We start from the raw sequence: 24,710 nt of genomic DNA on the forward strand, positions 1-24,710 counted from the left end.
GTAAATCTAAGGATGGGCTTGTTGTTCTAATAGACACAGAGCAAATGTAGGAAAGCTACAAAGTAGTAAATTGAATTCTAACATAATTTTCTAACCAGTAGAGCTGACTAATGATGGAATAGGCCTCCCTTGGTGGTGATGCATTTTCTATTTTTGGAGGCTAAATGATCATTGGTTACAGAGATGCTAGAGATAGGAATCTTCATGGCAGGATTTCTTAAAGAAAATTATGATTCTTAAGCATGTTCCTTCATGGGATTCAGATTTTTGTTTTTTTTTTATTCTACTATATTATTCAGGAAACATTTATTGACTTTTCATTTGTTAACTTGTAGAATTAATATCTTCACTTTACTTCTGTCATTTGAATGAGACAAAGCGAGAGATGATGGTGGGAGCAGGGCATAGAAATTATAAGAAACAGGACTCTCTAAGACATTTAGAATATTTACATTTCTAGGTAAACTTCTACTTGCTAGATTTCTTTGCAATTCTTGTATTGATTTCTTTCCTACAGTGAATAAAAATTTTTTTTGATATGTTAATAAAGTAGAAATTTCTCTGAATTTCTTTTAATTCCTAAGTAACTATGGCAGATTTGTATTGTTGGAAAATGTTTTTCTCAGCTATTCACTGATTTTAGGAAGATAAAAATCTTCAGATATCACCCAAAGAATGTGAGGACACAAAACTTACATTTATAAGAGAAAAATGGATATTTAAAGTTCATGGATGTGACGATCATTGCCACTAAAAGTGTTACATTGTTAAAAACAGCTTTGCTTTTCATGTGATATGATAGTGAAATGTTATCATTGAGTGATTTCCTAAGGGAGACAGATGGATATACAAAGAAAGCTTGGCAGGTATAATGGCTCATGGGCTAGGACACTCCAGGAAGGTGAATTAGATGGACCTTATAGCTTAGTGACAAAACCTCTTAAAAGGAGATGAGAAATAATTGGCTCAATATCTAGGTCAATAGTTTCGGCTGATCACACTGAGTCAAAGAGCAAATGTTTTGTGTCACAAGCAGACCACATAAAGTTCTAGAAAAGTTCTTTGTAATGAAATTGCTAAAAAAAGAGAAAGAAAAATGCTGCAAAATTACATAGAAAAACTAAACAAAAACACTTGAATTGATATTTGTCACAAACCACCCCCTCTGCTTGTCCCTGGTAAATTTGAGGACAAAGCCAGTATTCTGGCTAAACAAAAAGATTGTTTGGGGCATGACAATGTGAAATAAAAGATTTTTTGTCTAATTCTTCCCATATGCTGGACAAACTAAGTCATTGTTCAGAGTACTTTGATGAGGAAAAAAAGTTAATGAAGTAAAAACAAGAAATGAATCCAGCAAAGTCGTTATAATCTTGAATGTCCCACTGTCATATGATGCTATTAGTTGTTATTAACATTGCCATTTCTCTAGGGTAGGACCTACAAATTTTGTCTATGTATAACTCAGTGTTTTTTCCCCTTAAAAAGTTATTTGTAGGCTGTATAATAGGATAAAAAGCAAAAATCTGAATCCCATGCTGTAACACACTTAAGAATCAGCCTACAAATTTTTTTGAACATTTTTGCTTTATAATCACTAAAAATAATAATTGCTACATAAGACTAGGAGTAACATATATTTAAGATATAAAACATATACCACATAATGCACATCAAAAACTTATCATTGCAGTTGACCATACTCTTTTCCAAAGTGGTCATTTTGATTTACTCTTTCTGTCATGTATGCATTGCAGTTGATCCTTCTCCTCTCCAATATTTGATATTGTTAGTCTTCTCAACTTTTGCTAATTGAGTTAGGTTATATTATAAGTGTCAAGATTTATAGACATTTTTAAATAAAAGAGATATTAATAAAATGATAAGTCAGTGAAAAATTGACATTGCTCATTTATTCACCAAATATTGTGTGCCTCATAGTTACCTATCACTAAGAAAACCATTGAAGCATATAAAGAATATTTTTAAAAAAGAAGATACAAATGCTCTTACCGTAGATTACAATATATGCAAAATTGAAGCATTCAAATAGTTCAAAATGACAGTATTATCATTTTTCACTTTTTGGTTTTTCTTCTTCTCTCCCTTCATAGTTTGTTTCTATACCTTTGGACTTTCCAGGAAAGAAACCTAGAAATGACCTCTAAGTCTGTTTATTTTTGTTTTATTCCTGCCATTCATCCTGTTAGCGCATACTTTGATTGCCAGTAATGTTAGTTCTCAGTCGTTATTTAAATACCTGAGGTAATAACTTTATACAGAGTAAAGATTGGCTCAATTGCTTTTGTACCTGTGGTGAGGCTGTACTTCATGGTGGGGTACACATGGCAAAGAAAAGCTGCTTACCTCTCTGGGCATGGTGGTGCTTGCCTGTAATCCCAGCAATGTGGGAGGCTAAGGCAAGAGGAGCTATGATGTTAATTTTATATATGTTAGCTATGTTATTTATAATTTTAAGTTGCTGTTGGAGACTGGGCTTCTCTGCATATCTCCTCCTGATTTTCCAATATCCACTCTGGGTCATTGAGTGAAGTGTGTGGGAGGGAGCACTGTCCAGCACTATCCTAGGCTCAGGGAGAGTAGGGGGTGGCCTCCAGCAGCAGGACTGACCCCTCTCGGCTTCATCCTCCAGGCCATGTCCGTCCACCCATGAGGCTCACTCAGCTCACGACAGGCCGCCCAGAGCATCAGACGTGTCTGTGGGCTCCCCGAGCGTCCCTTAGGCGAGGATTGACAAGTCAGGCTGCCAGATTCGGCTCCTCCCGACCAAGCTCCACGTGTAGGAGCCACGGTCAGTCAGGGACCTTACAAACGAGGGTGCGTGGGGGGGCCTGCAAGGGATGGCTGAAAGGGGAGAGCAGAGGTGCTGGGAGGGAAGGAAGAAACGTCTAAGAGAAATTCTGAGGATGAGGTTTGGCCGGGTTTGGCCTAAGGGGGCATCTGATCACTCAGACCTGGTGCTTCCTGGGCAGGAGTCCAGACGGTGAGCGGTGGACAGGAGAGCCCTCTGTGGGCTTGGGCTGTAGCACGATCCTCTTGTTTAGTAGCCCAGGTTGCAGGGAAAATGGTAGGTGTAAGACCAGTGAGAGGGCAGGCGGGCAGGAAGTGAGCAGAGGGGCCCTGCAGGGAGCAGGGAGCCCGAGGCCACCCCACGGGCCGGAGGAGAGGGAACCACAGCTCACGGCAGGTGGCACAGCCAGGCTGAGCCTGGAGACAGCAGGAAGAGCTCTGCCTCCCGGACACGAGGGACACGGGGAATTCTGCAGGGGGGGGTGCCAAGCTCAGCTTGGGGAAAAGTGACACTCCAGGGGCCATGAACGTCCCGTGTGGCAGTGCAGGATGTATTTATTTGCCTGTGCCCTCTTGGCCAGTGCTGGCTGGAGAAGGAAGGTCCACCCCAGCATCTGCCCTTGTTTCATCTGCAGACAGAGGCCACCATCTGTCACGGGGCTCAGGGAGCACTGGGGAGGGGACCATGGATGCAGGGAGCCCGTGGCTGGAACGCATCAGGGCTCTTGGGATGGCCTTCTCTCCACTTGCCATGGCGTGGCAGCTGCTGGAGGGCACACTACACGCTGGGACGCCGAGTTCCACTGGAGACGCTCCTGCCAACCGTGTGTGATGGCGTGGTGAGCCGTCTGCACAGAGGGCACCTGGAGCCCGGGCACAAATTCAAGGGGGCAGGGGGCGGGGCCTGGGCAAAGGTGAAAGGACACAGGACTACTGGGACCAAGAAGGACAGTGTGGAGAGAGTGTGGACAGCATTGCCCGCGGCAAGGAGGAGACACGTAAGGGACAGTGCACCCAGGAAGGAGTGACAGACACCTGTGTGCCCAGCTCAGGCATGGCAAGGTCCTCTGTCCCTGCCCAGTTGGAGGCATTCTGGATGATTCCGCTGGTCTGCAGCACGCCCAGTCACTTCCCCGATTGTCACAACACACGACTAAACATTCAGGGTCCTGCAGGTGAACTGGGCTGGCACGACGCAATGACAGAGAAATCTCTTTCTTTGGGTTCAGCGATGGCCTCTCTGACCCAGCTCCCACCAAGGAGGCAAGACAGGCAAGACAGAGGGGGAGCCTGCCTCAAACCCGGGTTTTATTAATGGGGGGGCTAACCCATGGAACATTCTATCCACAAAAGGGCAAAGGATAGGCTGACAACCCACAGGGGGTGTGATTCAACCCCATCGGGTGACGCCCACCCCCAGAGCTGCACCTTTCTATCCAGGCGGAGGTCAAAACCCCTTGCACTGCAGGTGCAATGCAGTCCAGCACCTCTTTACCCAGGAGGTCCAGGTGTGTGCATGGCCCTGTTCAGGGCGGCCCGGTTCCTGATGGTGTGCGAGCCTCTGGGAGATAAGCATCGGACAGGAAGCAAGTGCTGAATCTGCCATGTGAATGTGGAGACCCTCTGTGGGCTCAGGAGGCTGCCTCCCTGCGTTCAGCTGGCTCGCCGCACCCCTTTGGAACTCGGGTGGTGGAAGTCCCTCACCATGGCCCACTGCTGTCACATCGCTGTCCCCGTCTCTTCCTCCACTGCTTGGCTGGTCTGTGTGGCCGTGAGGGTCTTGACCGGGCTCCTGGATTCCAGGTACTCAACAGTCCCGTAGGAGACCATGGCCACTGCCAGGACGCCCAGCAGGATGTAGAGCTTGACACTGACACAGAGAAAGGAGCTGTAGCCGAAGGCGGCGACGAAGCCCAGGGCCTCCCACATGCGATAACTGGCGAAAGCCGCTTCCTTGTTCCTCTCGAACAGGGTGCCAAAGAGAGCTGCAAGGGGAGGCGGCGTGAAAACCTGCGCCGACCCAGCGCCCGGAGGACGTCGGCGACAGAGCGCTCTGCCGCTGCCCAGTCCCCTCAGAACTGGACTTTCCGACCAGCCCTCCCTACAGACCAGGAACCCCAGCCGACAGAGGGGGCTGCACAGCCAGGCCTGGCCAGGGACAGCACCCTCCCCAGCCAGGAGCCAGCGAGGCCGGGCCCAGCCTGGCTGCTTCACTCAGGGACCTTCTGGGAAGCTGCTGAGGAGCTGGCCAAGCCAGGACCGAAGCGCTGAGTTTTCAGAGGGCAGCAGTAAGGCGACTCCTACATCTGGGATTTTCATTCCAATCCTTGGAGGATTTTTCCCTTTAAGTCACTCTTTTTCTTAACATCTTAAGTGTTTTTTTTAATTTATTCTATGAAAGTTTTATTTTATTTTTTTGGAGGGAGGTAACCAGGGATTGAACTCTCGGACACTCAACCCCTGAGCCACTTCCCAGCCCTATTTTGATCTTATTTAGAGACAGGGTCTCACTGAGTTGCTAAACACCTCACTTCTGCTGAGGCTGGCTTTGAACTTGCGATCCTCCTGCCTCAGCCTCTCAAGCCACTGGGATCACAGAGGTGCGCCACCCCGCCTGGCATGATCTCATTCTTAATGGTCACACAGAAGTAGACATGTTTGGGGGTTATCCTGAGAACTTAGAGCAGAAGAATTCCACCAACAGATCCGGGGTGGAAGGCCCCTGGCCTGGTGAAGGAGCTCGTGTGGATAGGAGGTCCTCACAGGACGGTGCTGATGAGAAAGGCTGCCGAGGATCGGGATGGGGTAACGTGGCTCCCTGGATGGGGATAGGTCACGGTGTCCTGGTAGGATGGGGGTAGATTGATCAATACGAATCCAGGAAAGCCTCATTAAAGTGGCCTCACAGGACCGGTGCTGATTAAGGGCCCCACGGGGCTGGTATAGATCAGAAGGGCCTGACTAGGTGGATGGAGACTACGTTGTCTTCCCAGGCTGGGACCACTTAACCTCTCCCTGGATCCTTATTTTGAAGTCCTAACCCAAGTAGCTCAGAGTGTGCTCCTATTTGGAGACAGGGTCTTGGCAGAGATTACTAAGTTCAATGAGACCACCTAGGTGGCCCTAATCAGACATGGGCAGTGTCCTTACAGCAGAGGAAATCAGGCCACAGACTCCCAGAAGTATCACTTTGAGGACATGGGGAGGGAGGCCATCTGCAAGCTCAGAGATGGGCCTCAGCGGGCAGCAGCCCTGACCACACTGGCTGTCCAACTCAGGCCCCCACAAACGTGAGTGCTGTCAAGTCCCCTGGCTACGGTGGGACTGGCAGCTGCTGCAAACTCACGCAGTCTGATAAAAGCTTGCAGATGAAAGTCAGCCACTCAGCTTCCTGTCCCTCTGGGTGTGATTTTGGACACACCTACATGAGGTCTGCTAGAATCCCATCTCTGGACAGGACAGAGGAGCAGGTGCCTCTGGGAGGCCAGCTTATAAGATGACATGAGGACCTGCCCCAGTGTCTCCAGGTCACTGTCCAGCTCTGCCCAGCCTGATGCTTCTCCCACCCTCTTCACAAAGACCACCCTTAGCCCCTGAGCTGCCACTGCAGAGCCTTCCCAGTATGCACGAGGCCATCCTGACAGCCTCGACACCTCCCTCCTCCTCCTGCCTAGACACATTCTAGTCTCTCTGCCAGCCCTCCCCCTCCCCCTGCTCCTCCCCCTCTCCTGATATTCCCACGCAGATGGGAGTCCCCACCCGCATGGAGAAGTTGGGTCTTCCCAAGCCCTGTGACAGGGTGTTGCTGAGATGCTGAGGCTGCCTTGAGCTGGTGATCCTCCTGCCTCAGCCTCCTGAGATGCTGGGAATATAGCTGTGCACCACCTTGGATGGGGGGCTGTGCCTTCTAGAGCAGGGCAAGGTCTGGGGAGCTCAGGGGAGCTCAGGGGAGCCAGCAACAGAGATCCAGAGTTAAAATGCCTCTCCTGGCCATGACGGCTACCTGCAAACACACTCCGGGAGACATCACCAAGTACATGAGAATAACTGTTCTCCCCTAGGAGTTACGTCTTGGGAAAAGAAAACAATGTACCCTACTACAAAATACAGAAGTCATTCCACCTGAAACTACCCCTTATCCAAGGGTCCCTTGTTCTAGTCATTCACTGGACGTCAGCATTTGTTATGCCTGGGCTCTTAGTAACTTTGCCCAATTTTGACTTTTTTTTTTTTTTTTTGCCTGAAAGTATGTTCTATGTCAATATAAAGAAAGGAATTAACACAATTGTTTGTGTGCCTCAGGGAGGAAAAATGCAAACATTCTCACTACAATCCTGTTAAACATCTAGGGAGTGACAGTATGGAAGCTGTGGAGCTGTTTAGCCAGTTCCTTCCTTGACTTGGAGTGCAGAAGTATTTTAGAGGATGCTCCTGCCAGGTGTGGCGGCACATGCCTGTAATCCCAGTGGCTCAGGAGGCTGAAACAGGGGGATTGTAGGTTCACAGCCAGCCTTGGCCACTTAGAGAGGCTGTGAGCAACCTACTGAGACCCTGTCTCAAAGTAAAAATTTAAAAATTTAGATGTGACATGATTATGTCACTCAGTAAATCACATTTGTCTCTGTGGTGCTGGTTTCACCAAAGTCACTGCCTCCACTGAGGTCGTAGGGAGGGTCAGGAGACCAGCTCCGAAGCCCAGGGCTGGCATTGAAGCTGCTCCGTGAACAGGAAGAACATTCGGGTCATGGGAAAGGACCTGTCCTGGGGTCCAGTCCAGGATCTGAGGGGACTGTGTACTTTTATACCAAGTGTCAGGGGAAAGCCGTCCCCTACCTGGCACACTGGGGTGTAGCTGGTTTGCAGATTTTCTTTATTGAATTTCTAATGCCCCAGTGTCTCCTGGGTAAGGGTGGAACAGTGCCGTCTCAAGGTCTTCCCTTGACAGGGCTTTTCTGAGCCATGTCCCTCCAAGGGGCCCTGTGATCCCGTCACTGCAAGATCTGCCAGACACAGTGCTGTCTGCTTGGGGCACCCTCCTTCCCTGAGGTGGAAATGCAGGCGAGAGGGCTCCCTGCCCTTTTCAACCACCAGCCAGACATACACCCCTGCTCCCACCCCTATCGCCCAAGAACATCTGCTTCCTGCTCTCCCGAGTGCCCTCCCTGCAAACCTGCTCACTCTCTCTGCAGGAAGCAGAGTCATCCAACTGCACAGAGGCCCACACCCCTGACCTCAGCTGCCACTTCCCCGGGAGCCTCGCCAGCACTACTGCCTGGGTCAGGACACCACTGTCTGGGTCAGGGCTCCACTGTCTGGGTCAGGACACCACTGTCTGCGTCAGGGCTCCACTGTCTGGGTCAGGACACCACTGTCTGCGTCAGGGCTCCACTGTCTGGGTCAGGACACCACTGTCTGGGTCAGGGCTCCACTGTCTGGGTCAGGGCTCCACTGTCTGGGTCAGGACACCACTGTCTGCGTCAGGGCTCCACTGTCTGGGTCAGGACACCACTGTCTGGGTCAGGACACCACTGTCTGCGTCAGGGCTCCACTGTCTGGGTCAGCACACCACTGTCTGGGTCAGCACACCACTGTCTGGGTCAGGACACCACTGTCTGGGTCAGGGCTCCACTGTCTGGGTCAGCACACCACTGTCTGGGTCAGGACACCACTGTCTGGGTCAGGACACCACTGTCTGGGTCAGGACACCACTGTCTGGGTCAGCACACCACTGTCTGGGTCAGGACACCACTGTCTGGGTCAGGGCTCCACTGTCTGGGTCAGGGCTCCACTGTCTGGGTCAGGACACCACTGTCTGCGTCAGGGCTCCACTGTCTGGGTCAGGACACCACTGTCTGGGTCAGGACACCACTGTCTGCGTCAGGGCTCCACTGTCTGGGTCAGGACACCACTGTCTGCGTCAGGGCTCCACTGTCTGAGTCAGGACACCACTGTCTGGGTCAGGGCTCCACTGTCTGGGTCAGGGCTCCACTGTCTGGGTCAGGACACCACTGTCTGGGTCAGGACACCACTGTCTGGGTCAGCGCACCACTGCCTGGGTCAGCACACCACTGTCTGGGTCAGCACACCACTGCCTGGGTCAGCACACCACTGTCTGGGTCAGGGCTCCACTGTCTGGGTCAGGGCTCCACTGTCTGGGTCAGGGCTCCACTGTCTGGGTCAGCACACCACTGTCTGGGTCAGGGCTCCACTGTCTGGGTCAGCACACCACTGTCTGGGTCAGGACACCACTGTCTGGGTCAGGGCTCCACTGTCTGGGTCAGCACACCACTGTCTGGGTCAGGGCTCCACTATCTGGGTCAGGACACCACTGTCTGGGTCAGGGCTCTCTCCATAACCATGGGGGTGGGGACCGAGTTAAATTTCCACTCTCCACGCTGCTTCCCCCGACCCCAGTCCTGCCACCGAACTGGATGAGGACTTAGGCCTGTGACTCCTGCCATCATCATGGGTGTTCTACTTCCTCCCAGTCACCAGTCCCCCAAGTACATCAGGGGTCCCTGGGGACAGCTCTGTGGGGCTGCACCTGGACCCTGTCACCTCTCCTTGGCATTCTGGTCCTGTCCCACATCTGTGCTGGGGTGGGGGGCGGGACCACCAGTGTCTGCCTCACCATTTCCCATGGCCTGGCGTCAAGGTCACCCATCCTGTGATCTGGTGCCTGTATGTGGCCCACTCTCTGAACCCTGCAGGCCTCTCTCCTCCTCCCCCTCTGCTCAGCTTCTGGTCACCCAGGGACCACCAGGCCATGCAGGTGGCTCACCCTGCACAGCTGGAGCTGAACAGACACTCAGAGACATACTGCAGACCCAGAGCTCGGTGAGAAGCCCTCACAGTCCGGGCTCCCTCTCCCTTCCCCCACGCAAGCACCTGGCCTCTGACGGAGCCTTGGGCTGGCTGGGGTCTGGCGGCCACACCAGCGGCTGTCCACTCCCCTGCCATCTGCCCAGTGACTGAGCAAGGGGGCCAAGGGGCTGGGCTCTGCTCACTCAACATTGTTCTGCGTCTGCCAGACAGCGTCCCCCATGCCCCAGAGGCCGGGGAGCAGGAAGAACACTGCCATCTGGGAGGAGCGTGGACGCCACAGCAGGAGGGCCACGATGCAGGAGAGGTGGGTGGCTGTACCTGGGACAGAGGGAGGGGCCAGGACACGCAGTGCTTAGACCCCAGCAGAGGAGCCACATTTCCTCCTCTGCCCCCTGCCTAGCCGTCACCACAGTGTGAGGGGACCGCAGGTCTCTTGAGCAAGCTGGGGCATTGTGCCACCTGATCCGGGTGGACCTCTGGGCTCCAAACCTGCCTCAGAGAACCTGTCCCGTGGACTGCAGCTGCCTCAGCCTGGGGGGTTATAGGCTGTCTTCTCTGGACCTCAGGTGGCTCCTAAGCTGAGGGGACTTAGACTCAGTGACTGCAGAGGGGCTTCTCATGAGGGTGAGCCTAGGGCCCTGGTCAAATGTTTCTACGGAGCTCCTGGGCCTCCGAGCTACTGGGTGGCACCTGTGCCATCAGTCCCCACCCCCTGTCTGAGCAGTCCCCCCCTTCCACTGCCGAACTGGGAGGGGGCCACCTACCCAGCACGTAGATGGCTCTCCTGCCCGTGTAGTGGGAGAGCCTCCCAAACAACAGAGAGCAGAGCGCAGTGGACGCAGAGAAGCAGATCATCACGTAGCCCACAAACTGGATGCCCAGGACGCAGGTGACGAAGGACTGCAGGAAGCACAGGGGGCCGTCAGCAGGGCCCACGCTCCTCTGTGGCTCCAGCCCCAACTCCCTGTGCTGCTGAGAACCACTGGCCCTGGGACAGCAGGCACACTCCTATCTGCAGGCCCAGCACAGGGGACGACACTCGTGACCGTAGGGACATCCCCCCCAGGGTCACAGCTGAAAAGAGAGCGAGTGGACAGACTTCTACGTGGAGTCCTCCCCGTTCTGTGCCCGGTGTCACCGTCTAGGCATCGACCCACGGCACTGGGAGGGACAATCGTCCACCAACCCCATCACTTCCTACTGGCCCTAAAGACAGAAGAAGATGGTTTGAAAATGGGGGTCTAGCAGGAGAGGCCAGGAGCTGAGATGCTGCCCTGCCAGTCACAGGAAGTCCCTGGGCACCCTCAGCACACACTGCCATCCTGGGCAGGACCAAGGCAGACACCCAGGAGAAGGGCCGGGCTGACGGCAGCCCACATGGAGACTGCTCACCTGGGCTGGGGCACAGACAGCCCTGATGGCTTTGGGGTGTCCAAAGGCCAAGTGGACTTTGGGTTGTCCTGTTTGCCTCTTTGGAACCTTCGAGACCCTCCCTCCACACCGGAGACTGCCCTCCGTATAGCACTGACACACGCAATTCACCACACCAGACAGTCCTGGGGCACACTCGTCCCTCAAGGATGCTTGTCCTTGATCTGAAATTCAGTCTGAATGGGCAGCTGCCCCAATGGTGCTGGTAGGCAGCTCGACCAGGGAGGCGGGGTGGTGGGAATGAGGCAGGAGGACCAAGCCCTGGAGGGCAGGCCTAGGTGACCCAGACTAGCCAGTCCAGCCTTGATTGTGGCCCTCTTAAGGTTACATAATGCCCAGAGTGTGGTGGGGACAGGGATGTCAACTCCCACCCAGGACCTGAGAGGGCCTGTGGGTCTGAAGGTACTTGGGGCTGAGTCACACACTCAGCCCTGCCAGGGCCAGGACCTCTGTGGGCTGTTCCCACCCTGGACCTGGGTAGGTGGCCCTGGGACCCTGTGTCCCTTCAGGTGCAGATGGGGCAGGGGCACCAGTCGGGCGGTGACTGCATGAGCTGCTGCAGGGCCTACCCTGGTGTACTCTCCAGAGAGGAACCCCTGCTGCAGTCCACTGTACATCGGCAGCAGGGTCAGGAGGCACAGGCGCTTGTCCCTGAAGAGCTTGAAGGTTGACAGTAAGGTGGACCCAAGGCGTGGTGGCTTCGTCTCGGCCTCGTTCTGGGATTCACTGTCCTCTGTGGCTTCCAGAAACACGGCTGTCAGCAGGATGGCCAGGACGCCAATCGCTGAAAGGGGCAGAGGGGCAGGGAGCTTCAGTGTGGACAGGACTCACCCAACTGCTTCCTGCCTTCCCACAGGCTCTCCCAGTCCAGATGCAGGTGCCGTCAGACACACCAGACCTCAGCCAAGCCTGGGACCCCACGTGCCTAGCCACACAGACACACATGTTGCTCGTGGTCAACGTGGGGCCTCCAGGCTTCCACGGGGAACCTGCCATGGACCCACACTATCTTCACGGGCACAGGAGACACAACAGCTGGAGAGACCCCAGGCCACCGTCTGTCTGAATTCCTGCAGCAATGTCTACCGACAGCAGACTTTTTAGGAAAACAAGTCCCATCAGGGTACCATGTGCTACACTCGTGTTTATTTTGAATCTTTTACCTAAAATACTTTGGTGGGAACTGGTTAAATGGAGTGGATGCCATCACAGTGGGTCACGTTCGCTGCAGGGGATAAGGACAGAACTCTATTACCCAGGTGGAAGAGGCCACCAAGATCAGTAAAGAAGAGACAAAGCAAGTGCTGAGCCAGGTGCTGACCATGTGCCACCCGTGCTCAGCAAGGGGGACATGGGGATTTAGTTCCTATGTGCCCTGAAGGACTGGAGAGAAGCAGACTGGGGCGGAGGGACAGTGCTGAGGGGCTGCACAGCCTTTTATCTGAACCACGTCAACGGGCTGCTGTGTAAACTGCTGTTTCTAACAGTGATGGGATCCGCTCCGAGGGAGCATCCTGGACCCCCAGGTGCCAGGCCTCAGGAGCCAATGAGTCCCCTCCTCCCCGCCTGCCCCTGGCACGCCCTCCTGTGCCTCAGCCCTGCTCTGGGTGGGGCCAAGCTGCTGCAGGTGGTGTCTCTCCACAGAGTCCCTTTCACTCCCAGCCGGTTCTCGGCTTTCTGGCAACAGGGATGACCCCGTGTGGGTGACACAGGCTAGACGGAGGGAGTCTGGTCTTTCCCTTCCTCCTGGCACCACTGGCCCTCAGAACACTTTGCAAGGACTCCTTCCCAGGGCGAGTATCTCAGACCTGCCCTCCTTGAAGTTGGTGTGAAGGATTCGTCTCCGTCTCTCTGACCTCGCCACCCCTCCCCTTTCATGACCAAGGGGCACTGGGGAGGCTCACCGAGCTCTGCAGCTGACCAGCCCTCACCAGCCACGTCAGGGCCTTCACCACTCGCACAACCGACAGCTGGGTGTGGGGCACAGGAGCTCCCTGGCATCCCCAGCTGAACAGGCCCCTCCAGAGGAAGTCTGGAGTCTGGCTGCGTGTGAATCAGGGGGAAATCATGGTTTCCTCTCCTCTGCGGAGAAGGGAGCTTGGGAGAGGCAGGTCAGCATGCAGAAGCCACACACCTTTGCTAGGAGCCAGGTGTGTGCAGACACCATGTGACCCAGTTCCCTCAAGGCGGTGGGGGATGTTGTGCAGGTAACGCTCTCGCCCTAAAGAAACTGGCTGCCAGAAACTTCTTCATGAGTACAAGGTCAGGGAGCCTGAGGTCACTAAGTCACCGTGCTCTGCAGGTGCCAAGTATCTAATGAGCAGCACCTGGGGCTAAGGCAAAGGAGGACTTGAAGGATGGCCTGAGGGTGCCACCCGTGCAGGGCAGGAGGGAAGGAGGGCCCGCGAGCCACGGACGCGCCGAGGGGCTCTCCTGTGGTCTGTGCCACTCCTCTAGATCTGGGTCAGCACTCGGCCTGTGACCACATCCTGCTACCACCTGCTGCCGTTACCGTTGACTGACCCACATCTCTGGCCTTCCCCGGGTGAAGACAGAACGAGCAGTTTCTTGAGACCAGGGGATGCCAGGAGCCTAATGTCCACTCCCAGATCCATCTCTCAGGGTGGTCACCCCAGGTCTGGAGTCCTGGAGCCATGGTCTCTGCTCTTGGTTGTCCAACTAGAGAGTGCAGAGCAGGGACGTGATCTCAGCTCAGCCTGGACACTGCCGTGAGCTGGGCCTACCTGCTCCCGTGGGGGACAGGGAAGGAAATGCAGGGAAAGCGGAAAGCTCAGGCCTGGCTGACCTCTACCCCTGTCCCCAGCACCAGACCCACAGAACCTGGGAACCCACGGGAAAGCACAGGCCACAGCCCGCTCCTCACCGACTCCCTCCACACCCTCCACTCTCCTTCCCAGCCACTCATCGGGCCTCAGACACCTTGGAGGGTCACCAGTCTCTGCTGTCCAGCCATGCTCCTGAACCTCCAGGCTCTTGGTCCCTCTGACCCTCTCACACCCACTCCCTGCTGCTTCTGCTCTCTTGTGTGCTCTGACTCCCCGTTTGCTCTTCCGTCTTCTGCAGGGCTCCCATGCCCTGGCCAGCCTGTGAGCACTGAGTCGCCCAGGCTATGGACCGTCCTCCCTGAAGCCCTTCCTGCTTCTTCCTCCCTAAAAACTCATCTCCTCCTGAGATCTCAAACTTGGCCCCTAGATGCCCCCAGACCCTCTCCTGTATCTGGTCCCCTGTACACTCTGAAGGGTCACCTGCCCCATCAAGCCAAATGCCTGCAGGCTGGTTGGCCTCAGCCACTTCTCCCTGTGTCTGCACACACACCCACTGGTCTTGTCCTCACTGTCCAGATGCTGCCTGTGCCCCTCGCTGCTCCTCTGGGTTGTGGCTCCCTGCTGGCTGGTCACCACCCAGCTTTCCTGCATCCCCACATCAGGTGGATATGAAAATCTGCCCAGGAAACAGATCTGCCCTTGTCCTTGGGTCTTTCACAGTAGCCTTGACCAGTCTGACCACCTGTCTCAGACAGCCCACAGTGTCCCCCCAGTCGCACCTCCATCAACCCTTCCTGGCCTTTCAGGGTCACCTGGATGGAGTTGGTCCTCAATGCCTTGGTCCCCTGGATGGGGTCTGTGGTAGCTGCTCGCCTAGTGAGCTAGCTGTGGCCAGTGAGCTGGCCAAGTGTGGCTAGGGAGCCTTAGAAACAGACTTTGGGATTTAATTGGTTGGAATGTGGCTGATGGCCAGTCCATGGGGCTCTGGGGATGAGAAGAGATTTAAATGTCACGGGCACCCTGTAGGGTAGCGCTGGCCCACAGGCCTGCTTTCCAAAGAGAAGCCCCTGAAGACCTCCAGACCACACAGGGCAGGGGTGCTGAACGGAGACGGACCACTTAGGAGCTGGGAAGGTGCTCTTCAACCCAGGAAGAGGCTGGGCTTGGCCTTCGTGGGACTCTCTTGGGCTCAGGACACGTACCGATGTAGATGCCCAGCAGTGTGTAGATCAGCTCCTGGGAGGGGCGGTGGGTGCTGTTGGTGGGTGCTGTGGCCATCAGGCAGTCGTTGGCCCCACAAGACTCGGGGTGCTCCTCTGGGGTGGCCTCTGTGGGGTCAGGAGTGTTAAGGTCTGTAAACAAGTCAGATTGGCACCTGTTATTTTGCGAGAGAAATGTTAAAGTCTGTAAACAAGTCTGGATGGCGCCTGGCCAAATGCCAGAGGGAGTGGTTTGTAAAGTAACAAGAGCGAGCCATTAAGTGTGGAGATTCCTGATTGGTTGACTGCTGTATCTAGTTTATGCTAATTAAGATAAGCTGTGTAAAATGTATAAATACCTCTGTTATCCTACAATAAACGGCTCCTATTCCTGCTGCATCAACATACACAAGTCATTCGTCACCACCACCCCCCCCCACCCCCCCGCCCGCTTATTCTGCTGCAGCCGGACTGCGGCAAGGAGCAAACAGCCTATGAGAGTCCTGGTGATAGAGAGTCCTGGGCGTCGGAATGGGAACAGGGCGCAGGGTGGTGGAGCCTCTGAGGCAGGACGTGGAAGGACCCAGATGTTTGACAAGGACCAGGGCACGTTCACCCTTAGGCACACCCTGATCTCAAGACCCCTCATCAGGGAGGGAGAGGGTCAAATCCGCTTTCTGCCGAGACAGGGAAGAGCACACGCAGCGTGGGCCTGGCTACTTCGTGCCCTCTCCTAACGCACCGCAGTCGGTGTCCAGGGTCTGCATGGCACAGCCTCGTGACAGTGACCTCGCAGCACTGTCTGGCGAGACGTGCAGCACAGGGACGGAAGGCCGTGAGAGCTGAGGGCACCAGGCAGTGGGTGCGGAAACCCCGCTGGCCCTGAGGATGTGTGCCCTGGGTTCCTGCCCTCAGCTCCCAGGCCTGAATGTCCAGTGAGCCTGCTGCTGCACTCGCCAGGGCCCAGACGTAGCCCTCCCTGCTGGGGGACAGCAAGAACCAAGCCCCTGTGGTTTCCCTGTGGGGATGCCAGTAGCCAGTGATGATGGTGCTCTGGAAAGAGCAGGAGGTTTGGCTACAGCTTCCCAAAGCTGGGCTCTACCTGGGAGAGCAGGAGCTGGGCCAGGCTGCAGGACAGGGTCAACCCGACAGCAGCAAGAGGCCAGAGCCTTTCCCCCAGGGCCGGCTCCTGCCCAACTCCTCTGGCCAGACTCAGATCCTCCACACGGTGGTGTGCAAGTCACGTTCCACATCACGGCTGGGCAAGGGACACTTAAGGCAGGTGACGCAGGGCTCCGCCATGAGTGCACCTCTTGTTACAGGAAGGACTGGCCACAGAACTTTAAAAAGCTGCCCATGGATTAATTCCATAGGAAATAGTCAGGCAAACCTGTTCTTTGCCCCCAAGGAAGCCATGACTCCATGGACCCTTGCTCCCTGGGAGGGGGCAACGTGTGGAGATGGATCTTCAGACCCTGACTGTCCTTGGAGGAGCAGGGTCCGCATGTGACTCTGCAGCTGGGGCCAGCTGAGGGCCTCCTCTGGGAACAAGGGCAAGTGCCTACGTGCTGTCCGCCCTCTTGGAGGTCACCAGGGACACCCTGTTCTTCCCTTACCTTGAGTGGGAGTCTGCCCAAACACCAGAGAGGAGATCAAGTTGCCCCACACCCCAGAGGACTGGAAGATGAGGAAGAAGATGCCGAAGTACTGGTTCACCACGTCCTCGCCGAGCTCGCCCACTTCCTGTGCATGCGTGTTCCCCAGGACCGTGAGGTAGGTGCACTGAGCAGACCACAGGGGGGCCGCTCCCAGCCCCAGCAAGATGGAGGTGGGGATCAAGGTGAACCTGCAGAAAGGGCAATGGGTGGCCCCTGCATCCCTGCCCTTGATGCTGGCCACGCCTCCCAGACTCACCCTCCTCAACTGAATTAGGTTCTTCCTGCCATTACTGGGGCCATGGAGCCCGTGGGGTGCAAGGGAAGCTGAGGGCCGTGGACAGATCCCAGGAAGAGGTCAGCACTGGAGGTCAGGAGGAAGAGAGGGAGCCATTGGGAAGGCAGGGAAGTCCTGGTGGGAAAGTGGGGAGGGGGCTGCCAGTCAGCCTTCCGCAGAACCTGAAGGGACCAGCACAGAGGAGCGCAGTCAGGTGCCACCAGAGTCCTGCAAACCAGAAGGTGGGGGGGGCGGGAGGGCGGGTACCAGCTGGCGTAGAAGTTGCCCAGGGAGAAGGCCACATAGCAGCACGTGGAGCCAACAATGGTCCACTTGCAGCCACATCTCTTGATGAGAATGGGTGGAAGGAACATGGAGGACAGGAGGACAGCGCCGTAGAGCGTGCCAAGCGTCGCCACCCCCATGCCGTCCTCGCTGTAGAGGCTGCTCTGTGGAAACAAGACTGGCCTGTCAAGGAGGGGGAGGAATAGGCAGGGGAGGGGTGTGGGTGCGAGGACCTGTGGGCTCAAGGCCACCTCAGGTCCCCAACCTAGCAACAGGCCCTCTTGTGCTAAGGACACTGCAGGTAAGTGGCATAAGGCCAGCAGCCTGTCAACAGCAGGGACGGGCACCCTGCTCCCTGTAAGTGTGGAGGTGGGGACACCCGCCGGCCTCAGCACCTGGGAGGAGGACCAAGAGAAGCTGCTGGAAGGCCTCCCTCTGCGTGGAAGCAGAGGGCCCTTCTCCCGATCCTCCTGCAGTGCTGGAGCAGTACTGAACTCTGGTTCAATACTGGGCATGCAGTAGGAGGCCACTTCTTGACCTGGTTGACAAACCATGGGAGACTGTGGTCATCACCAGAAGTTCCAAAACGGTGTCATTGTATGACAGCCCTGGCCACAAGGTGCAACACTGAGCAAACTGCTCTCAGGGACAGCGATGGCCTGCCTCCTGCCAGTCCATGGAACTCTCTGAAGGTCTAACTGCCAGTGAAAGATCAGACTTGAAGTCATGTCGACTCAACCCAGGTCCATGGCACCAGCACCAGAGCCTTCTGGAAACCATGGGGTTTTGTACGACTCGGACTCAGGAGGAAGCAGTCCATCAGTAGTTCAGAAGGAAGACTGTTCTGCCCAGGTTCACACTTTTGCTTAAAGGCAGCATGGGATCGATGAGGTCTAGCAAGGTTTGATAGATTGTTATTTCTGCACAGAGCACAAAGCCAGGGGCAGGGAGCCATGGAATTCAGGATTTTTCTTGTGTCTCCTTCTGACCACCAAAGGCAAATCATCCTCTAAAGCACTCTCTTGAGACACTGGCTCTGCTTGTCCAAGGGTCACACAGTGTACAGCCCGTGGAAATGTAAGTAGGACTGACGCTGTCAGGTTTGTATTAAAACACAGTCTGTTCTGGAGAATTCAGAGGCACGGGGCGAAGAGAGTCTAGGGTGCATTGACAAAAGAAACGGCCTTGCACTATCTGTTGCCTGTGGCTCTGGAGGCAGGACAAGCTTAGAGGTCAAGGTCATGTTCCAAGGCCCACACCTACCTGCAGGTTCTGCAGACCTCCGTAGGCTGTGAAGAGGAGGAGGAATCCAAAGGAGACCACGAGGACGTTCCTCAGGCTTCTCTCCATGGTGCCAGCTCAGGGTCCACTGGCAGTGGGCACATAGAGGTGGAGCTCCCTGCAAGAAGCAAGTCGGCACAGGGAAGCCACCTGAGCCAGGGTGCCGTCCTCCCTCTGAGTCACAGTGTGCTAGCTGTCAAGGCTGCTACTAGTTAATGAACTTGGTCACACTGGGCCCCGGAGCACCAGGGTGTGTTACTCATTTACCTTCCTGCATCTCACCTCGACCCCTTCCTCTGAGGCAGTGCGGGTGGCTCTTCTCAGCCAGTAAACGATGGCACTTTCACATTACTTTGGATAGGTGTGATCTTATGGCAAAGTGATACACTTCCTATTTTACATGTGCATGTTACCTACCTTCTACCTGGAAAGAAGTTGTCAACAGTGCTGAATGTGGAAGGTTCTTCTGTCCTAAAAAGCAAAGCATAAATGTCAACCCCAAGGCACCGAGTTCAACTTCTGAAAAGGAGCTAATATGAGGACACCCCAGGCCCAGCCTTGGCATTGCAAAGACCCGATGATCTTACACTGTTGAGGCCATTTAAGAAGATTCCATGAGTAGGACTCTTTACAACATGCAGAGCACCCCAATGGGCCCATTTCATCCACACAGCACTCTTCTAACTATCTAAGAAATCTAAGACCTGTTACACACAGGACACAGCTTCAGCCAAGGGGTTGGACATGTCCCTTCTCGAGCAGTGCTGGTTGGGTCAGCAGTCACTGGCCACATGCAACAGCTGAGCTCCTGACCTGCAGCAGGTGGAGCTGTGACACGGAACTCAGAGCTGCATTTTATTTAGTTAATTAAAATTCAAACAGCAGTTACTGAATTGGAGAGGGCAAGTCTGCCCCAAACCTCAGAGCCAAAGCTGGAAAAATCCCTTTGCTACTCATTTGTTAGTAAAGCTAGATGCTTGCGGACTGTTCCCAAAGCTCTGTGACCCTGGTCACCTCTACCTAGTGTGGATCTATGAAGTGAGCCTTCCAGCGTTGGTCAGGGACATGTGGTGGCAACTGTTGAGGGAAGCCACCATCTGAAAACTATGACCCTCAGTCAAGGGGATGAGGTGCTGGAAGCTTAGTCTGATGACAATGAAAGTTTGATGAGATAATAAGTATGTGGAGCACATGTGGGTGACGCTGCTCGTGCAGAACTGAGAGCAGCATGGTGCACAGGGCCTGACCCTGGAAAGGCTCAACCGTTCCCCCTGGTGGGCGTTCTCAGGTGGCCATGTCCTCTCTGCACCTCCACCTCCCTTGAAAAGGGAGGCTGCAGAAATTCAGAAAGTCCCCGCAGCAGCTGGGCGCCGTGGCACACCTGCAATCCCAGCGGCTCGGGAAGCGGAGGCAGGAGGATCACCAGGTCAAAGCCAGACTCAGCAACTTAGCGAGGCCCTCAGCCATTAGTGAGAACTTGTCTCAAAGAGAAAAACATTAAAAAGAGCTGGGATGTGGTTCAGTGGTAAGGCACCTTTGGTTCAGGCCCTAGTTCTGGAAAAAGTAACAATACTCAGCATCACATGGACTTTCCACCTCAGCCTTGTAATCAGTTAATGAACTTTGACCTTCTTTTCAGTTTTGCAAGCCACCTCAGTGACTTCGACTCTGGCCTGTGTATCTTATGCACAGGGCACTTGTCCTTGGTACTGGACGACTTCTGACCTTGTCTTCTGCTACTGCTGCTCTCTGGCCTGGCTGCTCAGGTTGACCTCGACCATCTTCTGGATGGGCCACCAGCCCTGGGAGCATCTTCAGCAGCTGCTTCCCAGCTCCCCACGGAGGACCTGGGACTCCTGACGCATTTTACGCCATGCAGAATCCCCTTGGCCTCCTGTTTCGGTCTTTGCAACCTTCCCCCTCCCTGTCCTGTCCCCTAGCTGGGAACTCACTTCCGACATCACTACTTTGGTCACATGAGCCTCTTCACCACCTCACCCCAGGCCCTGCTTCATGGAGGTTTGGAGAGACTTTTAAGATTATTTTTTATTCATATGTAACAGCAGAGTGCATTGCAATTCTTACTGCACATATAGAGCACAATTTTTCATATCTCAGGTTGTATACAACGTATATTCACACCAATTCATGTCTTTATACATGTACTTTGGATAATAATGTCCATCTCATTCCACCATCATTTCTAACTCTATGCTCCGTCCCTTCCCCTCCCACCCTCTGCCCTATCTATAGTTTGTCTATTCCTCTCATGCTCCCTCTCCTACCTCACTATTCATCAGCCTCCTTATATCAGAGAAAGCATTCGGCGTTTGGTTTTTTGGGGATTGGCTAACTCCATTTAGCATTATCTTCTCTAACTCCATCCATCCATTGACCTGCAAATGCCATGATTTTATTCTCTTTTATTGCTGAGTAACATTCCATTGTGTATATATGTCACTTTTTATCCATTCATCTACTGAAGGGCATCTAGGTTGGTTCCACAGTTTAGCTATTGTGAATTGTGCTGCTATAAACATTGATGTGGCTGTGTCCCTGTATTATGCTGTTTTTAAGTCCTTTGGGTATAGACTGAGGAGAGGGATAGCTGGGTCAAATGGTGGTTCCAATCCCAGTTTTCCAAGGAATCTCCTCCATACTGCTGTCCATATTGGCTGCACCAATTTGCAGTTCCACCAGCAGTGTATGAGTGTGCCTTTTCCCCACATCCTTGCCAACACTTATTGTTGTTTGTCTTCATAATAGCTGCCATTCTGACTGGAGATGGTATCTTAGAGTGGTTTTGATTTGCATTTCTCTAATTGCTAGAGATGTTAAACATTTTTTCATATGTTTATTGCTTGATTATACATCATCTTCTAAGAAGTGTCTGTTCAGGTCCTTGGCCCATTTATTGATTGGGTTATTTGTTTTTTTGATGTTTAGCTTTTTGAGTTCTTTATATACCCTAGAGTTTAGTGGTCTATCTGATGTGTGAGGGGTAAAGATTTTTCTCCCAAGATGTAGGCTCTGTATTCACCTCACAGATTGTTTCTTTGGCTGAGAAGAAACTTTTTAGTTTGAGTCCATCCCATTTATTGCCTCTTGATTTTTAATTCTTGTGCCAAAGGAGTCGTATTAAGGAAGTTGGGGCCTAATGCCACATGAGTACTACTTTTTCTTTTAATAGACGAAGAGTCTCTGGTTTTTTTCCTAGGTCCCTGATCCATTTTGAGTTGAGTTCTGTGCATGCTGAGAGATAGGGGTTTAATTTCGTTTTGTTGCAGATGGATTTCCACTGTTCCCAGCACCATTTGTTGAAGAGGCTGTGTTTTCGGTTTGGGGGGATTTTAAGAGTGTGCAGCGTCTTTACCTTCTGGGAGGCTCCTTACCACAGAAGCCTCCAGCACCCCAGATCCCCGAGGCAGGTTTAGACATGGTCACCCACTGGCTTCCTCGTGTCTTCCCAGACCCTGACAACGGCCCTCATCTGCAGCAGCAGCCCCACAGACATGTGCTTGAACAGGGAAGGGAATGGCAGACCTGGGCACCTAGAAGCTGTCTTGGCTTCCATGCCACTCCAGCATTATGGGCAGAGTGTGCCCAGGAGCTGGGACCCTGCACCAGGGCTACCCTACACAAGACCGAAGAGATTGACACAGATGACCCAAGGTACCCACAATCACCCCACTCCTGGAAACTGGCATCCAGGGGAGTTCCAGTACCTGGGATGGAACAGAAAGGACTTCCGAGGCCTTGAATGTTGGATAACAGATCAAAGGACAGGTAGCTCATCCCAAAGAAAGGAAATGGGTTGCTAACCACTAACCTCGGGATCCACTCCCCCACCCCAACAGCTGCTGACCCCCTGGAGATCCAGCCGCACCTCCCAGCACAAGGAGTGGCTGATGATTCCCCCTGGCTCTTCTTCCCCTGTCTTGGGCACACAGGCAGACAGAAAGAGGAGGAGGGTGGACCGGAAATCTGGGACCCACAAAGGGGCAAGTCAGACTCCTCTCAGGGGCAGCCAGCTGGGCCCTCACTTCTCTCCTGCTCTCTATCTCTGGTTTGTCTGTTTCTTAAATAAAACTGGCTTTCCATGCTCGCCCCTGTGATTCTTGGGGGTCTATCTTCAACACTGGGGGGAATGAGGACCCACCCCAGTTTCCAAGACTGGTACCAACTTCACGGCTAGGTGCCACTGTTTGCCACCACTGGTAGCCGGCTGCTCCCAGGAGTCCAGTGGTAGAGATCTCTGCTTAACTCAGCAGGCTTCCTGCCAAGAAGCTGGGGAGAGCTCTGAATTTCAGGGAAGTGCCGTGAGTGACCAGCTCTGCCCAGGAGAGCGTGCACAGAAGCCGATCAGCCTCAGTGTTCCTGACATGTACCTCTGAAGTCCCCTAGCCCTCATCTGACTCTGACCTGCAGAGGATGGCACTTGCAAGCACAGGGAGGGGCGATGGCTGTGTCCTGAGCAGCTGTCGCACTGGGAGAGGGCTGCACTCAGGGCCTGGGCAACCTTGGGAAGAGCCACGGGTACTAGCACAGCCATGGTGAGCAGAAAGGTTTTCTCTTAGCTGTTATTCCAAAGCACCCATGATCCCAGGACAGGTCGGTGCCAGACTGGACCCCCATGGGCATGTGTGGCCGTGACAGCTGGCACCCAACTGTTCAGATACCTCCTGAGTGGGTGGAGGGTTCACGGGACCAGCGTTTGTCCTCAGTGAGGCAAAGCCTCCAACTGGGGAAGGGGTTTGGGACAAGAAGGCTGTGTTGATCTCTGAAGCCCCTAATTCCACATCCCGCAGAGGGCAGGGACCGCTCAGGACAAGAGCAGAAGCTGCTGACCCTCTCCACTCTTAGGGGCAGCTCCCGGCCCACAACCTCAGAGCTCTCTTGTCCTGGGATTCTGGAGCTTCCTTTCTCTGACGGGTCCTTAGCACACACCTCCTCTGGGGACATTTGAGTCCCCACTAACCACCAGCCAGGCTGCCCAGCCCCCGGCACAGCATCCCACCTGCTGAGGCACCTCTGGGTTCCAGAGTGGGGGGCGTCTGAACCCTGCCTCCTCTCCCCCAGCGCAGCAGCCACAGTTCAGGAAACCGTAACTGCTTCACTCTCACTCCAGGGGTGACGGAGGGCCCTGGATTGGGACACTCATTCACACACACACTCATACCCACACACACACTCACACACACACACACACACGCGTGCGCGCGCACACACAAACACATGCACACGCACACACAAACACGCACACACTCATACACACACTCATACACACACACTCATACACACAGACTCTTACACACGCACACACTCATACACACACACACACTCTGCTCTCCCAGTGCATGGCTCCTTTCCCCTTTCCAATGAGCCCCCCACTGCCTTAGATGTGGAACTGACTCCTGCAGTGCCCGCCGTATTCACAGGGCCTGCCTGGGCCGGGTACTGCTGCCCACCTATGGTAGTGGACCCACCCACAGGATGGCCAGGGCCCCCGTCTCACGTGGCTGAATTCTAGGGGAGAGAACAGGCTGTAAACAAATGAGCAACAGAAGCCACACAAACTGAGAAGACGGCAAGTGCTAGACCAAGAACAAAACAGGCAACACCACCAGGGTGCACACGCCCATCCACACAGTGGGCACAATGGACACTCCCCAATCCACACAGTGGGCACAATGGACACTTCTCCATCCACACAGTGGGCAGACCACCACCCAGCCACGGAGAGCAGCTCTGCAACGCAGAGCTTGTCCAGGGTGGACGCAGGAGGACTGCTTTTCCACCAACGGGAACTGAAAGCCTGTTCTGCACCAGCAGAGCTCATGCTGCTAACAGGAGGGGAGGCTCTGTTTTGAATAAGGTGCAGTCCACCAGCAAGAAGCTGGAGCTGAGGCTCAGCCAAGGGCTGCTACCTTTCTGATCTGCCTGGACAGGGCACAGGAGGGAGTCTTCCAGGTGCTTCCCATCAAGCTGCAGTGAGGTTAAGTGGTGTTGTCAAAGCTCCAGAGATGATCTTGTGCTTTGCAGGAGGAAAGCCAAATACCATTGGCCTTGCGCTCTGTACGCACACGGGTTGGTGTGCCCTGTGTTACTTACCTGGCTGAGTTGCCACCTTCCTTCCTCAGGGTCACTCTTGGGGTGCTCA

At 54.2% G+C, this 24,710-nt stretch overlaps 1 protein-coding gene across 1 annotated transcript; it reads right to left on the minus strand.

Moving 5' to 3' along the window:
- Positions 1 to 4,530: 4,530 nt before the first annotated feature.
- On the minus strand, positions 4,531 to 18,619 carry LOC143640358 (protein unc-93 homolog A-like). Its single transcript, XM_077108202.1, has 9 exons — positions 18,533 to 18,619; positions 17,252 to 17,433; positions 16,669 to 16,898; positions 15,056 to 15,181; positions 11,637 to 11,851; positions 10,401 to 10,536; positions 9,824 to 9,954; position 9,593; positions 4,531 to 4,796 (listed from the first exon to the last, which is right to left on the minus strand). Exons 1-9 carry the CDS (start codon positions 18,617 to 18,619, stop codon positions 4,531 to 4,533), a joined length of 1,374 nt encoding a protein of 457 aa, XP_076964317.1.
- Positions 18,620 to 24,710: the final 6,091 nt, after the last annotated feature.

This window comes from Callospermophilus lateralis, unplaced genomic scaffold, assembly GCF_048772815.1.
Source record: "Callospermophilus lateralis isolate mCalLat2 unplaced genomic scaffold, mCalLat2.hap1 Scaffold_1954, whole genome shotgun sequence".
Taxonomy (NCBI): domain Eukaryota; kingdom Metazoa; phylum Chordata; class Mammalia; order Rodentia; family Sciuridae; genus Callospermophilus; species Callospermophilus lateralis.